This window comes from Echiichthys vipera (genome assembly GCF_963691815.1).
Source record: "Echiichthys vipera genome assembly, chromosome: 8".
NCBI lineage: Eukaryota > Metazoa > Chordata > Actinopteri > Perciformes > Trachinidae > Echiichthys > Echiichthys vipera.
In genome coordinates, this window is record NC_139833.1 from 10,500,201 (window position 1) to 10,524,713 (window position 24,513).

The window sequence follows — 24,513 nt, forward strand, 5'->3', positions numbered from 1 at the left end:
TGACCTGATGATGGTGCTAAAGTTAAAAACATTATGGAATCAGCAAAAGTTACATGAAAGTGTGTATTAGATCCAACCAATCCATCCATAGTTGATGAGACATTTTACACAAAACTGTGTCAAATGTCAATTTTCTGGTGGGGCTAAGGTCAGGGGATCCCCAAATCATTAGGATTTGTCTTCTGGGCACCACAAACATAATTTTGTGGCAATCAATAACAAAAGTTTTGAAAACTATTTCAGTATGAACCGAAGTTGTGGACATTCTGACCAATCAACAATTGTTTTTATATCCGAACTGTTGGAGTTATTCAACTTTGACTTTGCTTTGAATACAAAGTCATTCAAGCATCCTGTCTGTTTAGTAAGTAGTCCACCTGTCTGGATACTACGTGTTACTCAGGTCTTTTATGCTTTTATTCTTAGTAAATGTTTATTGTTTTTGGACACCTCTCTGCTGAGAGAGAGAGAGAGAGAGAGGGAGAGAGAGGGAGAGAGAGAGAGAGAGAGGGAGAGAGGGAGAGAGGGAGAGAGAGAGAGAGAGAGAGAGAGAGAGAGAGAGAGAGAGAGAGAGAGAGAGAGAGAGAGAGAGAGAGAGAGAGAGAGAGAGAGCAATAGTACAATAGAGCAAACAAAGCAAACCTGTTGGGCTGGCTGCAACCAGGAAACCAATCAAAGGGAGCATCAAGAAAGTGAGACAGAGAAGAAGTAGCAATGACAGAGGACATGTTTCCGCTCTGCTGTGAGTAGACGTCTCCGCTCTGTTGACTCTGACAATGTGGGACTGCTGTGCTTCTGAGATGTGCACATGAATATTGGTAAGTGTGTTAGAGAGAAGGTAAGGAAGGCTGACTGTGTAGGCTGTAAGAGTTGGGGTGGCTAAAGTTCAAACTGTTTCAAGGGTTGAGTAACTGTGTCAAGCACTCTCTGCCTTTGTTTTCACTTCACGCTTTGTCAAGCTTGGCCTCTTGTATTGCATTGTCAAAAATACGAATTTGTATTTTTCTGAAGTTCTGACTGAGGAGTGAGAGGCTACAAACAGGCTGGAGGGGCTGTTTTGCAGAAAGTGCATTTTTAGAGATGCTGTAATTGAACATGCTATCCATTGTTGGATAATGTAATTCTGTATTATTTGTATTATTATTATTATTATTATTATTATTATTATTATTATTATTATTATTATTATTATATGGATCAAGGATGGATGCTATTTGAGGAGGCTGAGATGTGTATTTTTCAGATGAAGCTGGGAAATCCCAAAAATAATCCTGGGGACAATAAATGTCAGTTTAAACACTCAAAAAGTTGAGCCACTATGAATAGCTGCTCCTAATTTTGCTCATAAACATTCACATTTTCAAAAGAGAGCTTCCACATCTCTTAAAACAGTAGGACCGTTATTATTTACTGTCACGCCTCCACACATGCAGACAGACTGAAAGGTCGTTTTTGATTCACATCACTTCACAACAGCCGAATGATGGCGGCAGCAGGTTCGGGAGCTTCCCTGAGCCCGAAAACAAGCTCCCAGCACCCTACCGGCGGGGACCGGCGGCTGGTGGACAAGGCCCTCAAAAGACTAGATAAGCTCCGCGAACTGTGCACTAACCCCCGACTGGGCCTGAGGAACAGTCCACCATACCTGCCAGAGCTGGTATCTGAGACAACAATACTGCTCACACGGGTTTGGGAGCCCTACCGAGACCCCAGGGCGATGGACGGCCAAGTGCCTCGGGGAGACGAGGCCAAGTACCTGAGGGTCCATATCAGAAACCTGCTGGATAAGACGGACAGGGCTTTGCTGCTGTTTAAGGAGGGACGGGAGAAGATATTTGAGGAGACATCCAGCTACAGGTAAGAGGGCCCCTGACATCTCCATCCATACACAAGATAAAAGTAAGATTTCCTTTTTAAAATGCAATACTAAAAGAAAAGGTTTATATAAATCCTTTACTCAAAGGCTTCATTCATTCATTCATTCATTCATTCATACATGATTACATGTCCTTTTTAACATAACTCATAATAAGAGAACAGTCATGTACTGTCACATGTTTCTCATTTTGGAATCGACAAATCGATAAAGTTTTATTGGCTTGAAATGAACTAAACAGCAAATATTTTGATAATGAAATATGTTGATAATCTACAAATTTATAGATTTTTAAAAGAGTTTGGTAAAGGTTTGGTTCACGCAAATGAGAAAGACATTATTCTGTGATCACAACCAATTCAATTCCATTCAAATTCTTTTAAACAAACAAAATGCCTGGGACCTCACAAAAATGTTATCTTTTTTTCTCAATTGTATTCCTCTTCGTAATCTGATCTTCTGTAAGACAAATACACTGACTACGGGGTCAGAAAGAGGCCACACACACACGCACGCATGCACACACACACACACACACACACACACACACACACACACACACACACACACACACACACACACACACACACACACACACACACACACACACACACACACACACACACACACAGACATACATGTCTCAACACTTTCTCCGGTACCATGGGACTGGCTTGGCGTCTTTACTCAAATCCAGAATAATCATCCATATTTGACTAAAAGAAAGAGTCATAACTTTAAACATGACAGCTTGGATAGGCTTGAACGCTAGATTTAAAGAACTGAAATAACTCTGTTGCACCATCTATAGAAGCTATAGTTTAATAAATCAACGTCCCCAGTTCCCACAAGTCAAATATAGACTTTTGTGTGCCAGAGGGAAAAGAAATAGATCATGTTCAGTAAGTTTGCTGTTTGGCTAAAGCTTAAAAAGAGTAAGTTTTTTATTTGAGGTTTGGGCTGCGTCTGCTGCTCCTGTTGGGACTACTAATGATGAAGGTGGAAAAAGGGCCAAACTTGCGTCTTTGTGATGCTAATGTAGGGAAACTCGGCCAAATCAACCGCATTATGTGAGCAGCTTGGGAGACTGTCTGGCCTTGAACAGAATTGTTTATTTCTGTCAATGTCCAAACAGTTATATCCACGGGGTATACACATATATCTATCTATCTATCTATCTATCTATCTATCTATCTATCTATCTATCTATTTATCTATCTATCTATCTATCTATCTATCTATCTATCTATCTATCTATCTATCTATCTATCTATCTATCTATCTATCTATCTATCTATCTATCTATCTATCTATCTATCTATCTATCTATCTATTTATCTATCTATCTATCTATCTATCTATCTATCTTTTCTTTCTTTATTGACTACTCTACTATACACAACAAACTCACTGTATGTATTTTTTTTATTAATTGCTTTGGCTCACTTTTTGAAACAGTCTTTACATTCTCTAAACTGAGTGCAATTGTCATAACTGTTTCATGGGACATCACAACTCTATTGCATACCTGTCTGCATAAGGCATAGCTCACCCAAAACATTTAATTCACGTTTCAAAGCCTAGTTATTGTGTCAGTAAATGGGCCGATGCAGCCAAAATGAAAAGCTGAGCGGTACTGGTCAGTATACTGATGTTTTGCACACACATGCCAAAACGCATGCAAGTCGTTTGAAGGAACGAGACATTCAAATCTGTTGTGAACAGCAAACTAATTGTTCAGAGATTGGAATCAGATATTTACTGTAAAGGTTTATTGCATCATCTTTCACACACAAGGTAGCAGATGGCCTTCTCACCGCAGCCAGGGCTGCATGGGCAGTCATGTGGCAAATTCACATAGTGTTATGCGTAATGTTGCTTAGATGTCAGGGAAAATTGGGTAAGTAATACCCTTTGTGTTTCTTTTTAATGTGCCACTATGATGTCCTTCCTTTCCCAGATAGTTATCCCACAAATTCAGAACAGTAAGGTGCAGTTACTCCGTCTATTTCTAAAAGAATTTACTGTTGGATGGCTTAAATAATATTCCCTGCCTTGAGTAAGTGAAATTTCTATCATGTGAAGCTAAAAACAGAACTGAGACGAGCGACTGGCAGTGGAGGCAACATAATCAGACATTGAGAGGTTTTAGTGACAGCAACACAATGATGGATTCAACCTCTTCTGACTGGAATATATGACGCACATGCAAATGTGCAAACTGTTAAACCCACCACTATAGAGCTATGAGCAGAAACAACACTTAATTATATAATAGATCAAGTCATGTAACTACTAAAGAGGAAAATTCTGCTTATTTTCACAAAGTTATACATTTCACATGTTTTTAAATGTGTAATATCAATTAAGATTTGCAGTAAAAACAACTTTTAGCAAACGAACACTGATAAAAGATCTCTTTAGTATTCAGAAAGGTTATTGATTTAGAAAATATGAGCATAATGTGAGTGTCACTCAGAGTTAGCTTTAGGTTCTGGGTTTAAAAGAGACTTCTCTTATTGATCCCTTCGGGATGACTCCCGCAAGGAAATTGAATAAATGTATTACCAGATTCTCTTTACTATGTCTGAAAGTATATAAAGAGGCTTTCCCTGGTGTAACAACATATCTATAATAATGTTAAAGGGATCTTTCCGCAGGCAGGAGGGGACAGACACGGAAGCTTAGAAATGTACTGCTGTGGACGGGGACATCAGTTAAATGTATTTCAGCCACCTAAAAAAGGCCAGTTAAAAAAAAAAGTCAATATCAGTTTAAGTGCACGCTACATTTATGATACTTTCATCAGACAGCCATGTTTAATTTTACACGGGGGGAACTGAGGCCGTTATTGATGGTCACGTCAAAGCCACACAAGTTATTTTACTTCACAGAAGGAGTTGACCCTGGGCCTCTTTTTAGGTGGCTAAAATATACAGCAGTATGTTGCAAAGCTTTTGTGTCTGGACTGCAGGTGTACAAATTTGACTCAAAGGTATTCTCTACTGCTGTATTTGAAGAGATCTCTAACCCCAATGACAGTGACAATCAACTAAACCAAGGCTTACCGTAATGCAATGCATTGTCCGGCATCATTGCTGCATACAATATATCAGCTGTTTGTCCAAAAACAACATCTGCACTGGTGTGTTTTCTGTAGATCTACGCACCAGCTATCTCTTTCATGATATTTTTACGTACATTAAGCCAGCCAGAGCGAGAGATGTGGCCTGCACACACTTCCTCCCACGTTGCTTCCCCTCCTCAACACCATAGAGGTTTTCTTCTTTTCCTCATTGAGAAAAACATCCTATCAAATGTTCCTCTTGTGAATGTTGGGTGCCTGGACAGATGTGCAGAAGATTCCCAGAGATACATTAAAAATGTTGCAAAGGAGGATATATATATATGTTTTAAAGAAGCAATAACTTGAGGTTAAATTCAATGGATGTGTATTGTTATTATAGTCAGATATTATAATCATAGGCAGATGATGAGACAATGGGCCCCTGGGCACGATTGCATATTTTTATATCTATACTATGTGTTTATAGTGTATATGCGTGTGTGTGTGTGTGTGTGTGTGTGTGTGTGTGTGTGTGTGTGTGTGTGTGTGTGTGTGTGTGTGTGTGTGTGTGTGTGTGTGTGTGTGTGTGTGTTTGTGTGTGTGTGTGTTACTTAAAACACTATAACACTGTTATACAAAAATGTTACACACCATATACAAAATGTTACCGTTGTCAAACAATGTGTTCTGATTTTGTTACAGTAGATAAAACGGATTTTGAATGTACAGTTTATAAGTTTCACTCCATTTTGAGCCTGAGATTGTCTATAGCGTGTGTTGATAGAGAGACATGTGCAAAGAGTATTTTTAAAAAGTACTAGTGAATACAATCATTAAAAAATTTAACCTATATGACCCTAGAATGGTCTAGAAATAGAGTACAGTGAAAACTGATAGAGACTGGCCTGAGGTGACACACTGGGCACTGGAACATTCTGTGGTATTTACAGACAAGCGTGCAGCAGAGAGCATCCTGTTTGCTAGCTGGACTACCTATTGTGTGTTTGTATCTATGGAAAGTATCAGCGTGCTTTTTTCGACTGAAATGAAGCAGTAGAGTGTCAAAAAGGCTATACAATAGTAAGTGTTACAGTATGTTTCCCCTAAAAGGTGGTTGCAGAATTTTATTTTATCCTATTTCCTTCAAGTTCTATACAATCAATTTGAAGTCAACTCTCAGTGTTTAACACGTTTCATTGCGGAACATGCTTGCATGGTTTGACACCCACAACTTCACACCTACTCTAACATCGTAATACTTTATGCAATTAGTTTTTTTTTAAAACAGTCACACAAGTGGATGATGATAACGATTTTCTGAAGGTACAAAATTTCCGGGTCTTTGAGATGAGTTATAGATTAATTATGGGTTATTATCAGTTTGAGGCAAATTACTTATTGCCTCTCAAGATGGTTTTATATATTTGTATAAGAGCCTATTTTTCCAGCACCACTGGGCCAGAAAACACTGACATGCCCGCAAAGTGTAGCTATTTCTATTTCTGCATCTGTAACTGAAAGTCTGCTGTGTTTTCATTCACAGGAGGAACTTGACCAAACTGTCCTTGCTGTTCAGTCACATGCTCTGGGAGCTGAGGGCCATGTTTCCAGGGGACGGTTTTCAGGGTGACACCTACAGATTGACTAAGACAGAGGCTCAGGAGTTTTGGATGCGGTCATTTGGAAATAAGTGAGTGGGGGGAATTTTCATAACAAGTGAATAACTTTTTATTTTAGTTGGGACATTGTGTGTCCATGTTGGCTACATTTTAAAGGTCCCATATTTTAAAAAAGTGATATTTACATGTCCTGTTTTATTATAAAGCAGGTCATGGTGCTGTATAAATATTGTGGAAGTGTCAAAACGTTCAACCCACAGAGAAATGCACACAGTGTCTATTCACAAACTGTGGCTTTAATCGAGCCATCTGGACTTCTGTACTATGATGATGTCACAACTAAATTATATAAAGGTAGAAAGTGCTGCTATAGTGCATTATAGTCGAACTCAGATCAGAAAACAAAGAAAGGCTGACCAATCAGTGTAGACTGAGTTTTTTCAGGAGGGAAAAAACTCAAGTGGGCACTAAAACACAGTTTCAAACAAGGGGTGAACACAGGTGTATTCAGACAGACAGTATGAGAAAATGAATGCGTTTATTGAACATTAAACCAAATCAACATGTTCTAGTAGATACCCAAAATACCGTAGCCTGAAAATAAGAACAATATGTATTGTTTAATAATGTGTTCTGACAGGTGTATAGTGCAGTGGTGTAGTTTCAAAGAGCGGCTGCAGAGTGTACATGCATTTGAAGAAGGGATGGAGTCCATGGCTCTGAAGTCAACTATTGATCTCACCTGTAATGACCACATCTCTGTGTTTGAGTTTGACATCTTCACAAGACTGTTTCAGGTAAGGGGAAATTTGGACTGATTTATTAAAGGAATAGTTTAAGTTTAGACACTCTGGTAAATACACTCATTTGCTTTCCTGCCAAGAGTAAAACGAAAAGATGGATCCCTCTCTACAGTTGGTTAGATTAGCTTAGCATAAATACTGGAAATGGAGGGAAATAGGTGTTCAAAGGGAACCAAGAAATCCACCTACCAGCCCCTCTAAAGCGCACTAATGAAAATTTTGTTTAATCAGAACACTAAAGTAAGTGTAAAAGCTTCAGAGGGGTTATGTTCTTGACTAGGCACAGTGATTACCTTGAATCTCAAACACTCCAGGAGGTCAGAAGTAGTCTGGCACAAAAGCACAGCCTGACATTTTCACAGTTTTTCATGAATCTAAACAAAATAAATATAACCAAATGTTTGGTGAGTTTAGGAGGGGCTGCGGATAGATTTTGTTACTTTTTACAGAGCCAGGCTAGCTGTTCCACCCTGTTTTCAGGGTTTATGCTAAGCTAAGCTAAGCTAAAAACTGCCGTCTGTAGCTTAGTAGTGTACTGATATTAGATATACCGTATCGTGCATCTTCTCATCTACAGCATCTACTCTGGGAAAGACAAGATGTCCAAAATCTTCTATCTTTTTTAAATGATGTTTACATCCTGAGTGTCCTCTCCTCTCAGCCCTGGAAGTCACTCATAAGGAACTGGAACCAGCTAGCAGTGACTCATCCAGGCTACATGGCCTTCCTCACCTATGACCAGGTGATAGCTCGTCTGGAACACTACCTGCATAGACCTGGCAGGTGAGGATGAGCACAGCAACAAACTCCGACTGATGCACTTCCCAGAAAAGCAAAGCGGACTCCTTAGTTCAAATCTGGGAATTTATCTAAGTTGTAAGAAATGAGGTTCTTGAAGCAACATAGAACATTTATAACTTTTTAATCTATTTTCAAGCATCTTGTTTTTCTTTTCTTCTTGAGTTTTGGGCATCGCATCAAACTCAAATCACTTTTTGTCTAGTATTTGCGAAATAACATCCTTGTTATGTTAAGTACACAGTGAGCATGGTCCAAAGTGTCATGCAGTGAGTATATAGTATATAGTATATAGTATATACAGTAGATATATCAATATTCTCGCTGTTTTATGTTATTGGAAAAAATAATCAAATGCAGAAATGCACTCTATTTACATGAGACTCATTGACACCCAAAAACAAAATAATGTTCAAGTGACTTATCTGTTAACTTGTTTACAAGGATCTCTTATATCTATATCTTATCTCTTAGCTATATCTTTCGCCTGAGCTGCACAAGAATGGGCCAATGGGCTATTGGCCATGTGACCAGTGAAGGTGGCATCGTCCAGACCATTCCCCAGAATACACCTCTCTACCAGGCACTCATTCAGGGCTTCAAGGAAGGCTGGTTAGGACAAACACAACTCTCATGTTTGTTTGTATTTTTGTTTGTTGGTGTCTTTTCTCTAAGTGCTGTGTGTTTCTGTGCCTTCAGCTACCTGTACCCAGACGGCCGTGATGTGAACCCTGATCTGACGAGCTTGTGTGAACCAGCCCAGAAGGGCCAAGTCAAAGTTACAGAAGTAGGTGGATGTACTTCAAACCTCTTTATCAATGTATTAAACTGCTTGGCTTCACCAAGACAAAACATAGATCATATCCTGAGAAGAAATCGTTTTCTGTCTTGCCTCTCTTGTCTGCCAACACTGCCAACAGGAGCAGTATGAGCTCTACTGTGATATTGGCAGCACCTTCCAGCTGTGTAAAATCTGCGCAGAGAGGGATAAGGACACTCGTATCCAGCCCTGTGGGCATCTCCTGTGTCAACCCTGCCTTACAGGCTGGCAGGTATGAACCCCCGTCCACTTACTCGTCGTAAGAACACATCATCTTCAGCCACCCCATACTGAAAGGTCCTATATTGTAAAAAGTGAGATTTCCATGTCTTTTTTTATTATAAAGCAGGTCGGGGTGCTATATAAATACGGTGAAAGTAAAAAAACGCTGAATGCACGAAGCCGGTGTTCAGAAACTTTGCCTTTTAAATGAGCCATCAGGACTTCTGTATGATTGTGATGTCACAACTACACTATCGACCCAAACCCAGTGAGTCGTCTGTATACAGGTAGAAAGTGCTGCTACAGTGCCGGTACAGTCATTCCCCGGCTGCAATGCAGAGACACAGAGAGAGAGAGTAGATGTTGAAACACGGACCAACCAGATCAGACTGGGCTTTTGGCTTCTGGGGGGGGCCGGTGCTAAAACAGAGCATTTCAGACAGAGGGTGAATACAGACAGTATGAGAGAAATCACGTGTTTTTTTAATTAAAGCATGTAAACATGTTATATGTTACACAAATGCTTACATATTATTCAGTAATTGTTTTGTGTTTTTTGGTAGAGCAAAACAGTCAGACTAAACTAAATTTATTTTTATTGCCCCAGTGCTGGTTGGCTGAATGTGGTTCGGGGTTGATGTCAAAAATATTCTCGTGTTTAATAAAGTGTGAGTGATATTCACACACTATCTGAAATAACCCTCATAAATCAGTGCCATGACTGATTAATTCCTAAACCATAAACCATGCAGAACTGCTGATATATTATTTAATCTGTGCAAATCTTTCCTCAATTAAAAAAAAAACAACTTGCAAAAATAGCCTTGCTTTAAAAACATTATGAACTAATGCTAATTCTATAAGGTATGTCATCCATGTGTTTGTATACCTGGATATTCCTGTTGAACACTTTTATATCCCACTTCAGTTTAACAGTGAAATTACATTGCATCAGTCAGCCTTGGTGACAAAATACAATATAATAAACAATCAGTACAGCTGTGCTTGTAAATTGGCTCACTTTGCTTCCACAAATGTGTCACTTCTTCAGTTCTCTCAGGTCACAAAAACAGCTGTCAACTCAACACGTAAAACCTCTTAAACCAATAATTTTGCATGTAGTTATAGTTTGATAACTAACTGGAAAGAGACGTGCAAAGCTCGGTTCAATGGTTCATCGGTTCAAACGCCTGTGTTATGAACCGTTACTATCAGTGACGGTACGTATGTAAACTGACAACTGCACATTTGTTTACAGGCCTGATCCTATTTATATATGTCAGATAAAGATAGGCAAAATATCATATGATGTTCTTTCAATGACAACAGTTATCAAAAGTAATTTTTGTAAATTCAAATTTAGTCATGTGGACAACTTGTCATGCAAAGGGGCTTCCCTGACTTCTAACCTGAGGACATTCAGTCAGAATTAAAGCTGCTGCAAACTACAGCTTAATGCCCCTTCTACCATTTCTTTCAGTCAGCCTAATAGTAATAAGTCTTTGCAAAGGTGCAGAGCAGCATGTCCTGACATTTGGACGGATGACTTCCTGTTTAGGCACAGGCTCACATCCTCATCGAACTGTATTGGTCAATTTTACTTGGGAAAGTGTGTGTGTGTGTGTGTGTGTGTGTGTGTTAGCGTGTGTGTGTGTGTGTGTGTGTGTGTGTGTGTGTGCGTGCGTGTGTGTGTGCGTGTGTGTGTGTGTGTGTGCGTGTGTGTGTGTGTGTGTGTGTGTGAGAGAGAGAGAGAGAGAGAGAGAGAGACTGAGAAACAGACAGGAAGAGAAAATCATATATGCTTCATCGACGTCAGACCACAATGGAAAAGTTGTAAGTTAGTCTGGATTGTGGTCAACCAAACTTCCTCATCAACAGTACATTCACAATACAATACAATGACGTTCATATGCACCTCTGAAGTAACTATATCACAATTTCAAAAGCATCTGCACACATTTGCAGCTGAAAACCAAAAGTTGCAAGAAGAATACTTGAGTTCTATAAGATTTTCAGAGCGGGCCAAAAATTGATTGCCCAAATTGCAGGTATATCAGTCAGACACACTACAAACATGATAAGGGGGGAAAAAAGTAAATTGCAAGGACAGACTGCAACCACAAAGGTCGGCTGTTACAGAAATCAACAAAAATGCATTAAAGTCATAAGACCTGGAGAGACACAAAGCAAAATGTTACAACAATGAATCTTCATCCGGTTAACATTTGTGAAAAATCAACCGCAATCTAGAGCCTGTTGAACCCGGTATTTTGCACCGCCTTCATCTTTCAGAAAACTGGTGGCATTATTCTAAGAAATCAAGTCCAACATATTCCACTATGCAAACTTCACAAGAAGCCGTTCTCAAGACAACGTGTGACATTCATACATTCATATAAAGTTTCCATTACTCTGCCCATGACCTGTCTCTTTTAACTATCTAGCAGAAGTCAGCAGGCCACACCTGCCCATACTGTCGCTGCGACATCAGAGGAACGGAGTCCATCCTCGTCGAGCCCTACCTGCCATACAGCGGTCAGTGGGGGGTGGAGGGGGAGGACGACCAGGAGGAGGAGGACCATGAGGACATTGAACTGATAGTAAAGGAAATGGCTGCCTTGAAGAAGGTGTGTGAATACACATCTGTATATCTTCATTTGTCTTGTGAAATGTCAGTCAAGTGGATGACAATGTCAGAGTGCACTTACATTTGGCCCATTTTGATTTTTCAGGATGGAGGCTTAAGAAAAACAAACTTTTCCAATACTTTGGTTCACGACCAAATGCCTGCAGAACTAATGGCATCAGCTTTGTTTTTAGTGCTACTTAGTAGATGTTAACATGCTAATGTGCTAAACTCATATGTTGAAAAATTAGGATTCATTTTTATTTTGACCATATTGAGGTCAATCAATAATCATATCACATTTAGTTTAAAGCACTGCTGTGGTACTACTACCATGGCTGCAGAATCTAAAAGGCTCATTTACGCTCAACTTTGGATGGATGAAGCCTTTTGTCTGCACTCTAAACTTACAGATGCGGGGGAAACAAAGCAGTACCACTAGAAAGTTGTTGTCAGACACTTCTGACTCTGAGGTGCCCTCTAGCGGATGTACTGTATTGCTGTATGTATGCCAGCGTTGAGGACACCGAAGTACAGTATATGGGCAGTGACAGTAACATAGTTAGGAATGAACTCCGATGAAAAAGCCACGTTTTAGCCTACGTTTTCTCTCAACAGTTCTCAAGTTTGGATTACCAGTTCCCTAGATCCCAACACCTCAGCGCTCCACCTCTGCCCCCTAAAAACATCCCACGCTGTCCATCTCCCTCCAACCAATCCCAGACATTTGAAACTAAGACTCTGGACAAACACTCCCACTCTGTAAGTTCCCATAGAAACTCAAGCTATTTGCATATTTTTGCAGTATTACCTCTTGGCAGTTCAATGATGTAATGTGTTAAATTTCCTCCTCACCAACTGCAGTGTGAATATGTGTAGTAGCCAGGGGTGGAAGAAACAAGTGACATTTACCCTTGTTACTGCAAAAGTCCGTCATTTAAGTTGTACTTAAACTCCTCCTCCAATCAAATCTTTTTTGTTTTTTTCTTGTCCCTCCAGTTGCATGTTTGATATTCACGCACAATGATGTATGTGCAGAGTTTGATAAGAGAAAGCTGTTTTCACATTAATCTGCCGAAAGGACTGACTTTCAAATTAGTAGTGATGTCACAAATCCTGGTCCAATATTCAGTGTATACAAGTGTGACTTGAAGCCACCAGTGCACATACACTGAGAATGGGCTCGCAGTGAAGTAGGAGACATCTTTTGTCCAGTGGGACAGCTTTAGAAACAATTCATTAATATGCCTTTTAAGGAGTTTTATGTAGAAATTCCGACACCCATTATTGTTCCTAACAGACTATTTATATAAATGTCCTAATACAAGTCTGGAGGGGAGCTTTAAGTATTTTTTAATCTCAAGTATTGTACTTACCCGTGTAGTAGCTGATGGCTGCATAATCTTGCTTATTCCTCCCTTCAGCAGGCTCACAGTGGCAATGGAGCACATAGAAGACACAAAGAACAGACAAAAATGAAGAGGTGAGACACTTTTTAAAGAAGGGAAATAAAGGGGGGAAATGCAGTTGTTGTCTACATGTACTTCTACTAAGTCCTGCTCTAGACATTGTAACTTTAGGCTATTTATATTCTTCTGGTAAAATCTGTTTCTATAGGGGAATTGAGAGAAAATGTTTTCAAGAAGTTACTGTAACAAGTGTTGAATGTAATGCTGGAAACACACTAGATGGCTTTAAATACCCAGATACACTTTGCACAGGCTTAAGCATGCAGATTGTTTTTTGGTTGTTATGTTTGTTTGATCTTGCATTGTGTATTTTTTAAATGTATACGTATAGTCTCCACTTAAGTACTTGTCTATGCAATAAAAACCTTATAATTACAAGACGATTGAAAAAAACCCAAAAGAAAACAAATCATACATTTAACTGTGGTGTGTTGCGAACAAGATTCAAGATTCATATTATTTTAACAGCTAGACAATATATATATATAAATCATTCTTTTAATACATTGTTGATTGTATTAAATTAAATATGTGTTTGTTTAATATTGCTGATTGTTAAGCAGATAGTTAATTCCTAAGACTCTTAGTGTCTCTTTATTGTTCATGATACTTCGTCAAAGTCGAACGTTGACTCAGTTAATCACCTATATTTCTATTTTAATGTTGTTCTGTTTTTAAGCAGTGCTGATTTCCTCAGAGAAGCAAAGCTTGGTGTCAACAGTAAGTCATGGCATTTTATAACCTTGTATTCTGAGCTGTGCACATACTGTGCATGTAGTGTTTAACCTTAATAGAAGTGAGCTTTTTCTACACTATGCAGATGATGTTATCCTAACCATGTAAAAGGTTATAAGCCAGTGGTTCCCAAACTGTGATCCGTCTCGCCTCCCTTTAGAAACCAATCAAACGTATCAAGCCTCCACAGAGGCAGAAATTGATAGCATACAGTAACAAAAGAAGCCCAGTTAAATTTGTCTAGCTATAATATTACAAAGACGATGAACTGCATGTTTATTTTTAAGGATGTTCCGCATTCGGTTCTTTCTTTTTATTCTTTCCTCTCAAAAGTCTGCCCATACTGTCTTTTATTTTACATATGGTTAGCTTTCCGAATGGATCTTTACCACCTGAATTCTGTTATCCTTGCTAGCATCTTTTGTCCCCACATTAAGCATATTCAGACCCTTTTCATTGCAGATATTTTAACATGTCATTGCAGAAAAGCACAATCATGATGATATTGTGAACATAATGATATAATAGAGATGGCTCAGTACCATTAATAATTGCAAAGCAATTAAGCAATTAATAATTTCATTAGTGACAGATTAGTTTGACAGTGTTTGCTGTGAAAAAAGGTTTGTTCAACCAATAGTCTCACTCATTGCAACCCTACAAAGGCTTGCTTTTGAGAATTTCACAGCAAAGCCAGACATTTTAGTGAGACCTCTTTTTGTGCTTGTATGCAGGTGCAGCAGCATGGCTCGGACCCTCCAGCCCAGTAAAACAGAGACGAAGACATAAAGAGAGGAAAGACAAATGTGATGTGGGAGAGGTGGCGAGAAGAATGTCGTCCTGACAGAAAAGCAGCCGCTGTAAAATGAAGACTCTTTTACTAAAGCGAGAAATACTTGGCAACTAAAATGTCTTCATTCCAGAATTGGCCCTCAGTGAATGTCAAATGTGTGTGTGTGTGTGTGTGTGTGTGTGTGTGTGTGTGTGTGTGTGTGTGTGTGTGTGTGTGTGTGTGTGTGTGTGTGTGTGTGTGTGTTTGTGTGTGTGTGTGTGTGTGGGCATGCGTGCGTGCTTGTGTGTGTGTGTGAGCTGCAGTTGTGATGACTGGGTGGGAAGGACATCAGATTGCTTGCTGAGGCCTCCTACTGTTCAATTAACACACTGCCAGCATTTCATTACTGCTTCTTTATAATGCAAATGTTTTCTGAGCCGTGAAATTATATAAATTAATAATAAATTAAAGGCTTGAAATTTGAAAATATAACCATAGAACAAATGAAGGTGGCAGATCCGGAGTGACTATATATAATGATAGAAATATGCTACTGCATCATTTAACACATGCCATAAGTTTGTTCTTATAAATAGGTTATGTGAATGAATAAAGGCCTCTGCTTAACTCTATCAGACTGTCTTATTAAAATAAAACAAACGGACACATACTGTACTTGAGCTTCTACGTAGTTTCACTTGTTGTGTTTTTCCCCCTCCCATCACTGACATGAACAGACCAATGAAGACTCAATATATACCAAGTGGTTTTATTTTATTTTCTACGTCCTGGCACATGTTTTTTTGAGTCTGGATCTATGAGGGAGAAAACTTCAAAGGAGACAAAGCACCAGAGAAAGAAAGAAAAATAAAATGTGGGGCGATAAAAGAAAATAGGATTAAGGGGAACCAGTGGGAGAAGTGAAGAAAAAATAAAGTGAAAACTGGGTAATTTCTTCAGGGGTTGGCTGCCATGGTGTCTGCAATCCAGTAGAGGAACTCACACACTTTGACGTAGACTCCGGGGTAGTTAGGTAGAGCACATCCCTGACCCCATGACACCAGGCCATGGACCTCTCCTTCACACACCAGAGGGCTGCCAGAGTCGCCCTGACAAAAAAACAGTGTGAGCATGTGATTAATTCTTCCACACACAGAGCTGCAAGTCCAATTAGTCTTTGGGAGCATTTAGTGTAAAACTCACATTGCATGCATCTTTGCCTCCATCCATGTATCCAGCGCACACCATCCTGCGTGTGATCATGCCAGGATAGGCGTTCTCACAGGCCTGGTCATCCACGATGGGAACGTCCAGACACTGCAGACGGGTAGGCATGATAGCTGTAACACACACAACAGAGATAGTCATAGAAACATCAGAGACATCTTTAGTATGTAGAAAAATCATTTTTATAGGAAAACGCTGGCAATGTTCTGACAAAAAATCCCATGCAAAAAAAATATATCATATATATCAATTTCTAATTTTGAGGTGGACACTTGTTTTTTGCAAAAGTTACAAGGATACATTTGTTAGGGACTATTTTCCCCTGTAGATTAATACACATTTGGTGCCCTAGGGAGTATTTATGTCAGCTGGACAGTGTATATGGTGTAAACTACAGGCTAAATTACAGTGTTTGTTGTGGTTTAGTAGTGTGGTGGTGGATAATGGAGGTCTATGACACAGGGAAACGCTATATTAGATTTTGGCTACACAGGCAGTATTTTTCTTTGTAGGATCAATTCACAATTGCTTTTGAGCTTTTTGTGGATTTTGTTGACAATGAGAAAACTATTGAATCTCACACTGACTTATCCTATAAAGCTGCTATGTGTTTATTCCTGTGTTAGACACCCCCGAGTGGAAGCCTAGATTAAAAGACACTGTTGCACCTCTCCCTCCCTGACCAGCCTGTACCTGGGGACATCACTGAAATGAATTGAACTGACTAAACCACTTTCACTGGGATGTATCATTTTTCCAGAAACAAAAGGTTTTGCCATGAGAGTCATTTAAAAGAAGTTAAAATCTCATTATACACCACAGATTCTGCACGTAATCGCCTTAAGCATGTTGTTGAACTGCACAATTTAAAACATAATAATCAACCCACCATCGCCAGTCATGGCAGTGTTACCCCAGCCAGACACAGAGCAAGGAAGCCCCCCAACTGGGCAATATGTGGGCAATGAGATGGGTGCGACTGCCGCTGTCACCTCCACTGGGTGGTAGAGCTTGATCAGCATCATGTCAAAATCCAGAGTCTGGTAGTCATAACTGCATGCAGAGAAAAAAGTAAGGTTGAGGCATAAGCTTTTCCTCTGCTCTGAAAAAAAATGCAAAGGGAAGAAGGTTCTCGGACGGGATTCCTAATTTTTTCACTCACTCAGGGTGCCAGATGATGTTTTCGGTCTTCATGAGCTGCTCTGTACCCTCGAACACTCGCACATCGTGTTCTCCCAGCATGATCTGCATGGCATAGGGACTGAGAGAGAAGGGGAAGTATATTAGAAGAAAATGTGGAAGCAGAAAAACCTTTAAAAAACCATAAATCAGTCTAAATCTCTTTATTTTCTGTTTCACAAATACTACTTTTATTTTTAGCTTAAACAGATGTCTTCCACATATGCTAGATTGAAAATCATTAGTCCTCCACCTACAACTGTTTCTTTTTAATCTCAATGGGAAAAATTCAAGAGAGGTTATTATTTGAAAGAAATCTTTTCCCCATCAATGCACACTTACTTGTACCAACAGTGAGCAACGGAGAGCACCCACTGCTTGTTGATGAGCACCCCACCACAGAAGTGGTAACCATAGTTGAGGGAGGCCATGTATGGACGAGAGTGAGGCTCACAGTCGTGCCCACCAATGATCCTGCCATCTTCACGGGGAACTGCCGCTGTTAAACACACACACACAGAGGGAGACATCTTTACTCACAGCTTTCTTTACATATACATAATGGCTGTGTGTATGTATGTATGTATGTATCTTTGTGTATGTGTGTATTTCTGTGTTTTTACCAGCAGCTCCGATCATCAGCAGCAGAGCCAACAGTGTCATGGTGTCAGGTGAATGATCAGAAGACACCTGGACACACCCTGGCTCATATTTATATCCCACCACCCCCGCTGTGCCCGGCCCCTCTCCTCTCTTCCGTCTTTTTGTTTACCCCATCTGTGTCCTCAAACTTCTGGCACTGTGTGTTAACCCAAATCTACTGCCTTATCACGCTCATATTTTCCTGTGTGCTCATTTTTGCCCCACTGTAGCACACCCCCTGTGGTTGTGTCATCTGTGCACCTCGTCTACAAACGTGGACCAAGGTCTCCACACATTTAACACCTGTTTATGGTTCTCTCATGAGTCACTTATTGTTGGCAAGCTACAATATCAAACAGCAAAAATAGTTATACAACCTTCTTTTAGGTTTGGGTCAATATAGGAAAATCTTTTTACATTAATAACTGTTGTTTTTAACCAAAAGAAAACCTCCACCAGCAAACATTTCATGAATCAGTTTGGTTAAGGAAAACATAAAATAAATGAGTGATCTGTTTTAAGGCCCCACTTTTAGTCACCCTTGAATAAAAGCCAAGAGAAGTGAGAAAGGAATCATCTGCCTTCTCTGAAGCAGGAAACCAAAACATGCTGTTTTTCTGTGTCTGTGTCAGACAGCAATCAACAGCCTTTCAGCTCTAATAAGCCTACGGTATATACTGCCAAATCCAACTGTGGCATGGATATAAAGCAAACTGTTACATTAACAATTCCATATTTATTAGAGCACCCTTTGCACTCTGCAACATTACACTATTATCTTAATAACTAAGATAGATAGATAGATAGATAGATAGATAGATAGATAGACAAAACCAGAGTAAAATTCCATATATGTGCACATGCGTGTGTGTCGCCCATAAAAAGAATAGACACATTTATTTCCGTGCAGAAAATCACCCGGCAAAAGCAGAGCACAGAAAACACTCTCCAAGGCCAAAAATATGTACGATGTGGGTCACTTATCAACTGGACGAATGAACGTGGCACATAAGAAGATAAGGTTATTTTTCAGGGCAGGGATTGAGGCGGGGGGAGATTCGGGGAGGGGTGGGTTGAATTGGGTGGAGGAATGGAGGAGTGGTGGAGGAGGGAGTGCATGGAAAGACACAGAGGACTTTAGGTATAAATGCAGTGAGTGACAGATGATTCACGTCCAGTCTGGTCGTAGGAAGGTTTGAGTCAGCCTCAAGATGATTGGCCTGATTGTTGTTGCACTCCTGGGCGCTGCAGGTAAAGCACATCTGCAGTATGTACAACGGTTTTAGGATAAATAAGAACTGTGACTACGATAATTATAAAGAATTTTGTATTTCCTGTACACCACAGCTGCAGCACCTATGGATGACAAGATTGTGGGTGGCTACCGGTGTGAAGCCCACTCTCAACCCTGGCAGGTGTCTCTCAATGTCGGCTACCACTTCTGTGGCGGCTCCCTCATCAACGACCAGTGGATCGCCTCTGCTGCTCACTGCTGGCAAAAGTTTGTATCACATGAACGTAGTCAAATGTGCCTGTATGAACTGTATGTTTAAAAGGATGATCATTTCGTGCTTTGTGTCTTTTTCAGCCCCTATTCTCAGATTGCCGTCTTGGGTGACCACCACATCTGGGAGAACGAGGGCACAGAGCAGTACATGTCAGTCGAAGCCATCTACTGGCATCAGCAATACGACTACCAGACACTGGACTACGACATCATGCTAATGAAGCTGGCACACCCCGTCACCGTGAACCAATACGTCAAGCCCGTTTCCCTGCCCAAAGCCTGCCCCACACCCGGGGATATGTGCACAGTGTCCGGATGGGGGAACATCTACACTGATCAAGGTGAGGGAGCCCAGGATTTTGCTCATTAAAAACAGAATGGCAAATTATTACGTAGATTCTTTGCATAGATATAAAACATATAATAACATAAGGCTTTAATAAACTGTTTAGTAGAAATGACCACCTCACCTGGAACAAAACCATCTAAATAAGCTACTTTCACAGACATGGTAATACATTTTCTGAAATAAAATATTTACTTTACAGGAATTAGAGACAACATTTGAAAACATACTGGAGCCTGAATATTGTCAAGGAAACCCTGGAAAAAAGTATTTAAAATATATTTTTGTGACTAGATTTTTTTTTTATTATTATCATAAAGCTATTTTGGTGGCTGACAAATTTTACCATTTAACGTTAGATTTCTAGAACCCTTCTAAAACCAGTGCTTTAACACCATTGCTAAGCCCCGTCATCCTAAGTTACTGGTCAAGATTTCCGTTCTCACCACGCACATTATGCACTCAACAATAAAAACAGGGATTTACCACTCAAAATAAATTACGAGTCTTTGGTTTCACACAAACAAAAGCTTCTTTCTGCTGAAATGACGTCTGTAGCTGTCATGTTTTATCGGCTTATGCTTTCACTAATCTAACAGCTGACTTTTTACAGTTTTCAGCCAAATCTCTTTAAAGTTAAGCTCTCTAAATTATTTTAAATATGCACTTGATCATAACATAATGAATATAATGTTAAACAAGGCTAAAGATCCTAAATCCAATGGTTGACTAGCTTGTTGTAAAGCTCATTATGGTTGCTAAGCTATGATAGAGCCATCACGAGGGGGGTCATCTCTATGTTCCCCAGGTCCTATGTTCACTGGTCACATACAAAGCGGGGAACATAGGACCGGGGAACATAGGAACGCTCCCATTTAAGGATAGGGTTTAGCAAACAGCTAAAAGTCAGTTACAGTACATTAATTAAAACCAAATAGCAGCTCTTTCTTAGCTCGATTAAAGTTTATATTTTGGGGATTTGACGATGATGACGATGATGCCCACTTAAGTTAAAACCTTGACCAAACTAGAGACCATCTTGCAATGGGATCAAACTATAGCTGCAACGCTAAATTGGGCCAGAGGCGTTTCTACCCCTCTACTTCCGGGATTCTTGCTCCGATCACAGAACTCAGCCTTCATTTTCGTCTCAACTAGGCATCGCACCTGTAAATATTCGTGACTGCGTCTTGCACAGTTGTGATGCGGTCGCTCTGGCTGCAGAAAGACTGACAGACAGACATAAACACAAAACCACGTTTTGCCATTAAGACACACACAAAGACTAACAAGATGAAAACAATACCAGCGTCGTTGTCGTGGGTGGTAACTATACTAACCCCAATAGCTTTCTGTTTCACTCTCATCTGCAGTGTTCAACCCATTTCACCTTCAGTGTCTGGATATTCCCATTCTGTCTAACAAGGACTGTGAAGGTTCCTACCCCGGCATGATCACTGACCGCATGGTTTGCGCTGGATACCTGGAGGGAGGCAAGGATGCTTGTCAGGTATTTTAACACAGCACGTAAAAGAAGGCATAGTGGTCCGCTAAAAAACATTTAATGAGGTGAAAAGATCGAAGGTAAAAACTGTTCTCTCTCCTCTGTTTAGGGTGACTCCGGAGGTCCTCTGGTGTGTAATGGGGAGCTGCAGGGTATTGTCTCTTGGGGCCAGGGCTGCGCTCAGCCCAACTTCCCAGGTGTTTACACCAAAGTCTGCTCTCTGATGCCCTGGATAAACGGCATTCTCTCCAGCTACACCTAGGCTGTGATCTCCCATCACAGAACTACGTGAGAGAGGGGCGATGGTGGGTCAAGTCAGAAAGAAAAGCAGTGGATGAGCAACTAAGAGAGAGAGCCACAAGGAGAACCAGTGGGAGAGAGAAAGTGGAAAAGAGATGTGTTCAGTCAGAGCAAAAATCAATAAAACCTACCATTTTGTGATTCATCAGTGTGTTTTATTATTGCTGCCAATACTTCAGTGCTGCATCCGCTCCCTGGGTAGACCCTCGTGAGCCACTATATTACTTTTTTCTTGATATGTCTTTATTTCAAATCAGTGGTGACATTTCCACCAGAGCAAATATAAACCACAACAATTACAGCTGTCAGTCACTGTAAAAATTCACAAAATTGCATCAACTTGTGAGCAAACCCAACATATTGTGTGATGTTGTAGCTTTTCCTCCAACCCACATCACCAAATAATCAATTCCGATCAAAATAGGACACACAAATACTGTTGCTTTCGAGTGAAAAGCATCTGTGTTTAGCGTTCCAATGCTGCATGAATAATGTTAATAAGGTTTTGTCAGTCTTTTGGGTTTTTTTTTGTATTGGAACACAGGACTACGCCTACTGCAGAACGCTTTATACGTCTGAAAAGGAAGGGTGAAGATGTTGCAACACCCCGTTCATCAATGTCAGTTTAAGACAAGAATCTAAAAAAGGAGTAAAACTTTGACTGAAATTTCAATGAGTTTTTTCTTTGGCAAAAATCCGGTGACAGAGAAACTCAAAGAAAAAAAACAATTTGTTTCCTCAGCAAAAGGTCTCCCTTATAATCTATATGAAGTTTTGTGGTTCAGAAGTCATGTATCTTTGGATGACATGCACGCTCCTCCTTCCTTTTTTCAGCACAACGCTTTTCAGAAAAGTTATTTGATGTCTTGATAGTATTTCCATTCATTCTGACAAAGTCTGAAATGATGAGCATGTTTTAAAGGTCAAAGTCAAATTTCTTGAAAACCAATTTTGCTTTTATACAGAAACAGGTGTGCTCATGTCTGTGAGATCTTAACTCCTAAGATGCTGCTGTAGTTTTGGTTCGACCGCACCAGTAGGTGCTCTGTCATCATCGTGGTTCATTCAAACCAAGGACGTATGTTAAGAGCTTATGGAAGCCAATTCCCACCAGTGAAAGAAAAAATGAGATGAAAACTGTGAAATCAAAATCAAAGAAAGATCCAGTAACTGATTATAATAAACTTTCTCAAAATATTCAAAATTATGGGCATCTAGTATGGATGCACCCTGGGCGCCTCCCTAGGGACGTGTTCCAGGCACGTCCAGCTGGGAGGAGGCCTCAGGGAAGACCCAGGACCAGGTGGAGAGATTATATCCCCACAGTGGCCTGGGAACGCCTCGGGATCCCCCAGTTAGAGCTGGTTAATGTGGCCCGGGAAAGGGAAGTTTGGGGTCCCCTGCTAAAGCTGCTGCCCCTGCGACCCGACCCCGGATAAGCGGATGAAGATGAGATGAGATGAGATAAAGCTTCTTTCACACATGCACTGCAAACCTGAAACTATCTAGACATTACCAGGCGGTGCTGTATGTAACAGCATAAGAGTTTACCCTCCCAGCAGAGATGACGAGATTCAGGAACGTCTGTCAGTCGGGCAGACACCAAAATCTTTAGAGAAATTCATAGAACGGAAAGGGGACTCTGTAGTTTATGACAAAATCAAGAACCGACTCGCCTAAATCAAACAGAGCATTTCCAGTAAGTGAGAACGCATCTGGCACGGACAAATCATTATTTTAAGAAAGTTTCTTATTACAATTATTTGCAGGATCCCTTTTCATCACATTGGCAGAAATGAGCTTCCATATTTTATTTCTATAATTTAATTCAACATTTAATTACACACTATTTGTCCACCTCATAGCATTACACGTGTGTGGTAAAATGCTCTCATTTATTTAAGCTATTGTAGATAGGTATATCATTAAGTTCATTAGCTTTGCCTTTTTGTTAAGCTGCTATAACAGTGACATTTGACACTGGGATTGATAATCAATCAATATCCATCTGGTGATCAATCTACTTATTCTACATTTTTGCTGGTGTGCTAGGAGATATGTGGGGTTTCTTAAATTTCGGTGCAACAGAAGCTTGAAGTCCCACACTTTTGATTGATCCTCTGACAGTCATTCTGTAGAAGATGTAGAAGAAAATCCGCCCTTAAACTATCGTCATCATCCAGGTAAACTTTATGATGCTCGAAAACACTGCAATTACTTTTACTCTTCAACGAAATGTCATGCTTGCCATAACTACCTTGTTTTCTTGTCCATGAAAGGTGAGGAGAAGTTGTTGGCTGAATGTGTTGAAAGTGGCGGCACACGTTTTGTTTGACATGTTTTCAGCGAGCAATAGACCGCCTGAAATAAATTGATGGACAGTTGCACAGAAATATCCCCCATCTGTTCTCCACACACAGGAACGTGGATTATCCCTCTTGATCTTCATCACAGGGAAATGAGATAGAAAAAAGAGATGAGGTGATGAAATGGAACATGACAGGAAGACAGATTAGTAAATGAATGACTAAATGTACTCATTTAAAGTCCCTTTTAAAAATCATTTTGCATATCCATTTATAATTAATGTATTCATACTTCAAATGCTGGGAAAGGAAGTTGAATTATTAATTGGCAACAATCACTGCAGACATCTCTCTAATGAGTTGTGAGGGTTGTGAGTACTGTTTAATTCAGAAGCACCTGCAGTTTGTCCACCTTCGGTCCTTCCAGCTGCATCGCAAATCCACTCAAATTCTGTCAGAGAGGGTTAAAAGAAGTTAAAATCAGTTAAAGTGGATACTATGCTTTCCACAAGACCCTAGAAGAGCAAGACTATATTGTATTAGACAAACCATTTAGTGGTGTATAAGCTTAACTATTAGGAGGAAGAGTTGCTTGGATACCTGTTGCAGCAATGGGAGTAGCATCGTGCAAAAAAGAACCCAACAATCCTTTGGATTCAGACTTCATCAGTAACGCATTGACATACAGTATGTTT

At 40.1% G+C, this 24,513-nt stretch overlaps 3 protein-coding genes across 5 annotated transcripts; 2 read left to right on the forward strand and 1 right to left on the reverse strand.

Annotated features, from left to right (window-relative positions):
- Positions 1-686: 686 nt before the first annotated feature.
- cblc (Cbl proto-oncogene C, E3 ubiquitin protein ligase) lies at positions 687-14,965 on the forward strand. Of its 3 annotated transcripts, none has more exons than XM_083918020.1 (13): positions 687-818; positions 1,477-1,857; positions 6,487-6,633; positions 7,203-7,359; positions 8,027-8,148; positions 8,638-8,775; positions 8,863-8,950; positions 9,084-9,215; positions 11,650-11,832; positions 12,450-12,593; positions 13,256-13,314; positions 13,980-14,020; positions 14,770-14,965. In XM_083918020.1, exons 2-13 carry the CDS (start codon positions 1,481-1,483, stop codon positions 14,877-14,879), a joined length of 1,698 nt encoding a protein of 565 aa, XP_083774146.1. In that variant the 5' UTR covers positions 687-818; positions 1,477-1,480; the 3' UTR covers positions 14,880-14,965. The 3 variants fall into 3 exon arrangements, with proteins under 3 accessions (XP_083774146.1, XP_083774148.1, XP_083774147.1); XM_083918022.1 differs by having other exon boundaries at positions 13,983-14,020; XM_083918021.1 differs by having other exon boundaries at positions 11,653-11,832.
- Positions 14,966-15,763: 798 nt separating this feature from the next.
- On the reverse strand, positions 15,764-17,876 carry LOC310950455 (trypsin-like; the record flags this gene model as incomplete). The annotated part of the gene is made up of 6 exons (XM_083918273.1): positions 15,764-15,916; positions 16,011-16,147; positions 16,924-17,087; positions 17,197-17,295; positions 17,556-17,712; positions 17,837-17,876. The coding sequence occupies 6 exons, from the start codon at positions 17,874-17,876 to the stop codon at positions 15,764-15,766; spliced, it is 750 nt and encodes a 249-aa protein (XP_083774399.1).
- A 1,190-nt stretch (positions 17,877-19,066) lies between these two features.
- LOC310950127 (trypsin-2-like) lies at positions 19,067-21,474 on the forward strand (the record flags this gene model as incomplete). The annotated part of the gene is made up of 5 exons (XM_083917789.1): positions 19,067-19,106; positions 19,203-19,356; positions 19,444-19,703; positions 21,082-21,218; positions 21,322-21,474. 5 exons carry the CDS (start codon positions 19,067-19,069, stop codon positions 21,472-21,474), a joined length of 744 nt encoding a protein of 247 aa, XP_083773915.1.
- Positions 21,475-24,513: the final 3,039 nt, after the last annotated feature.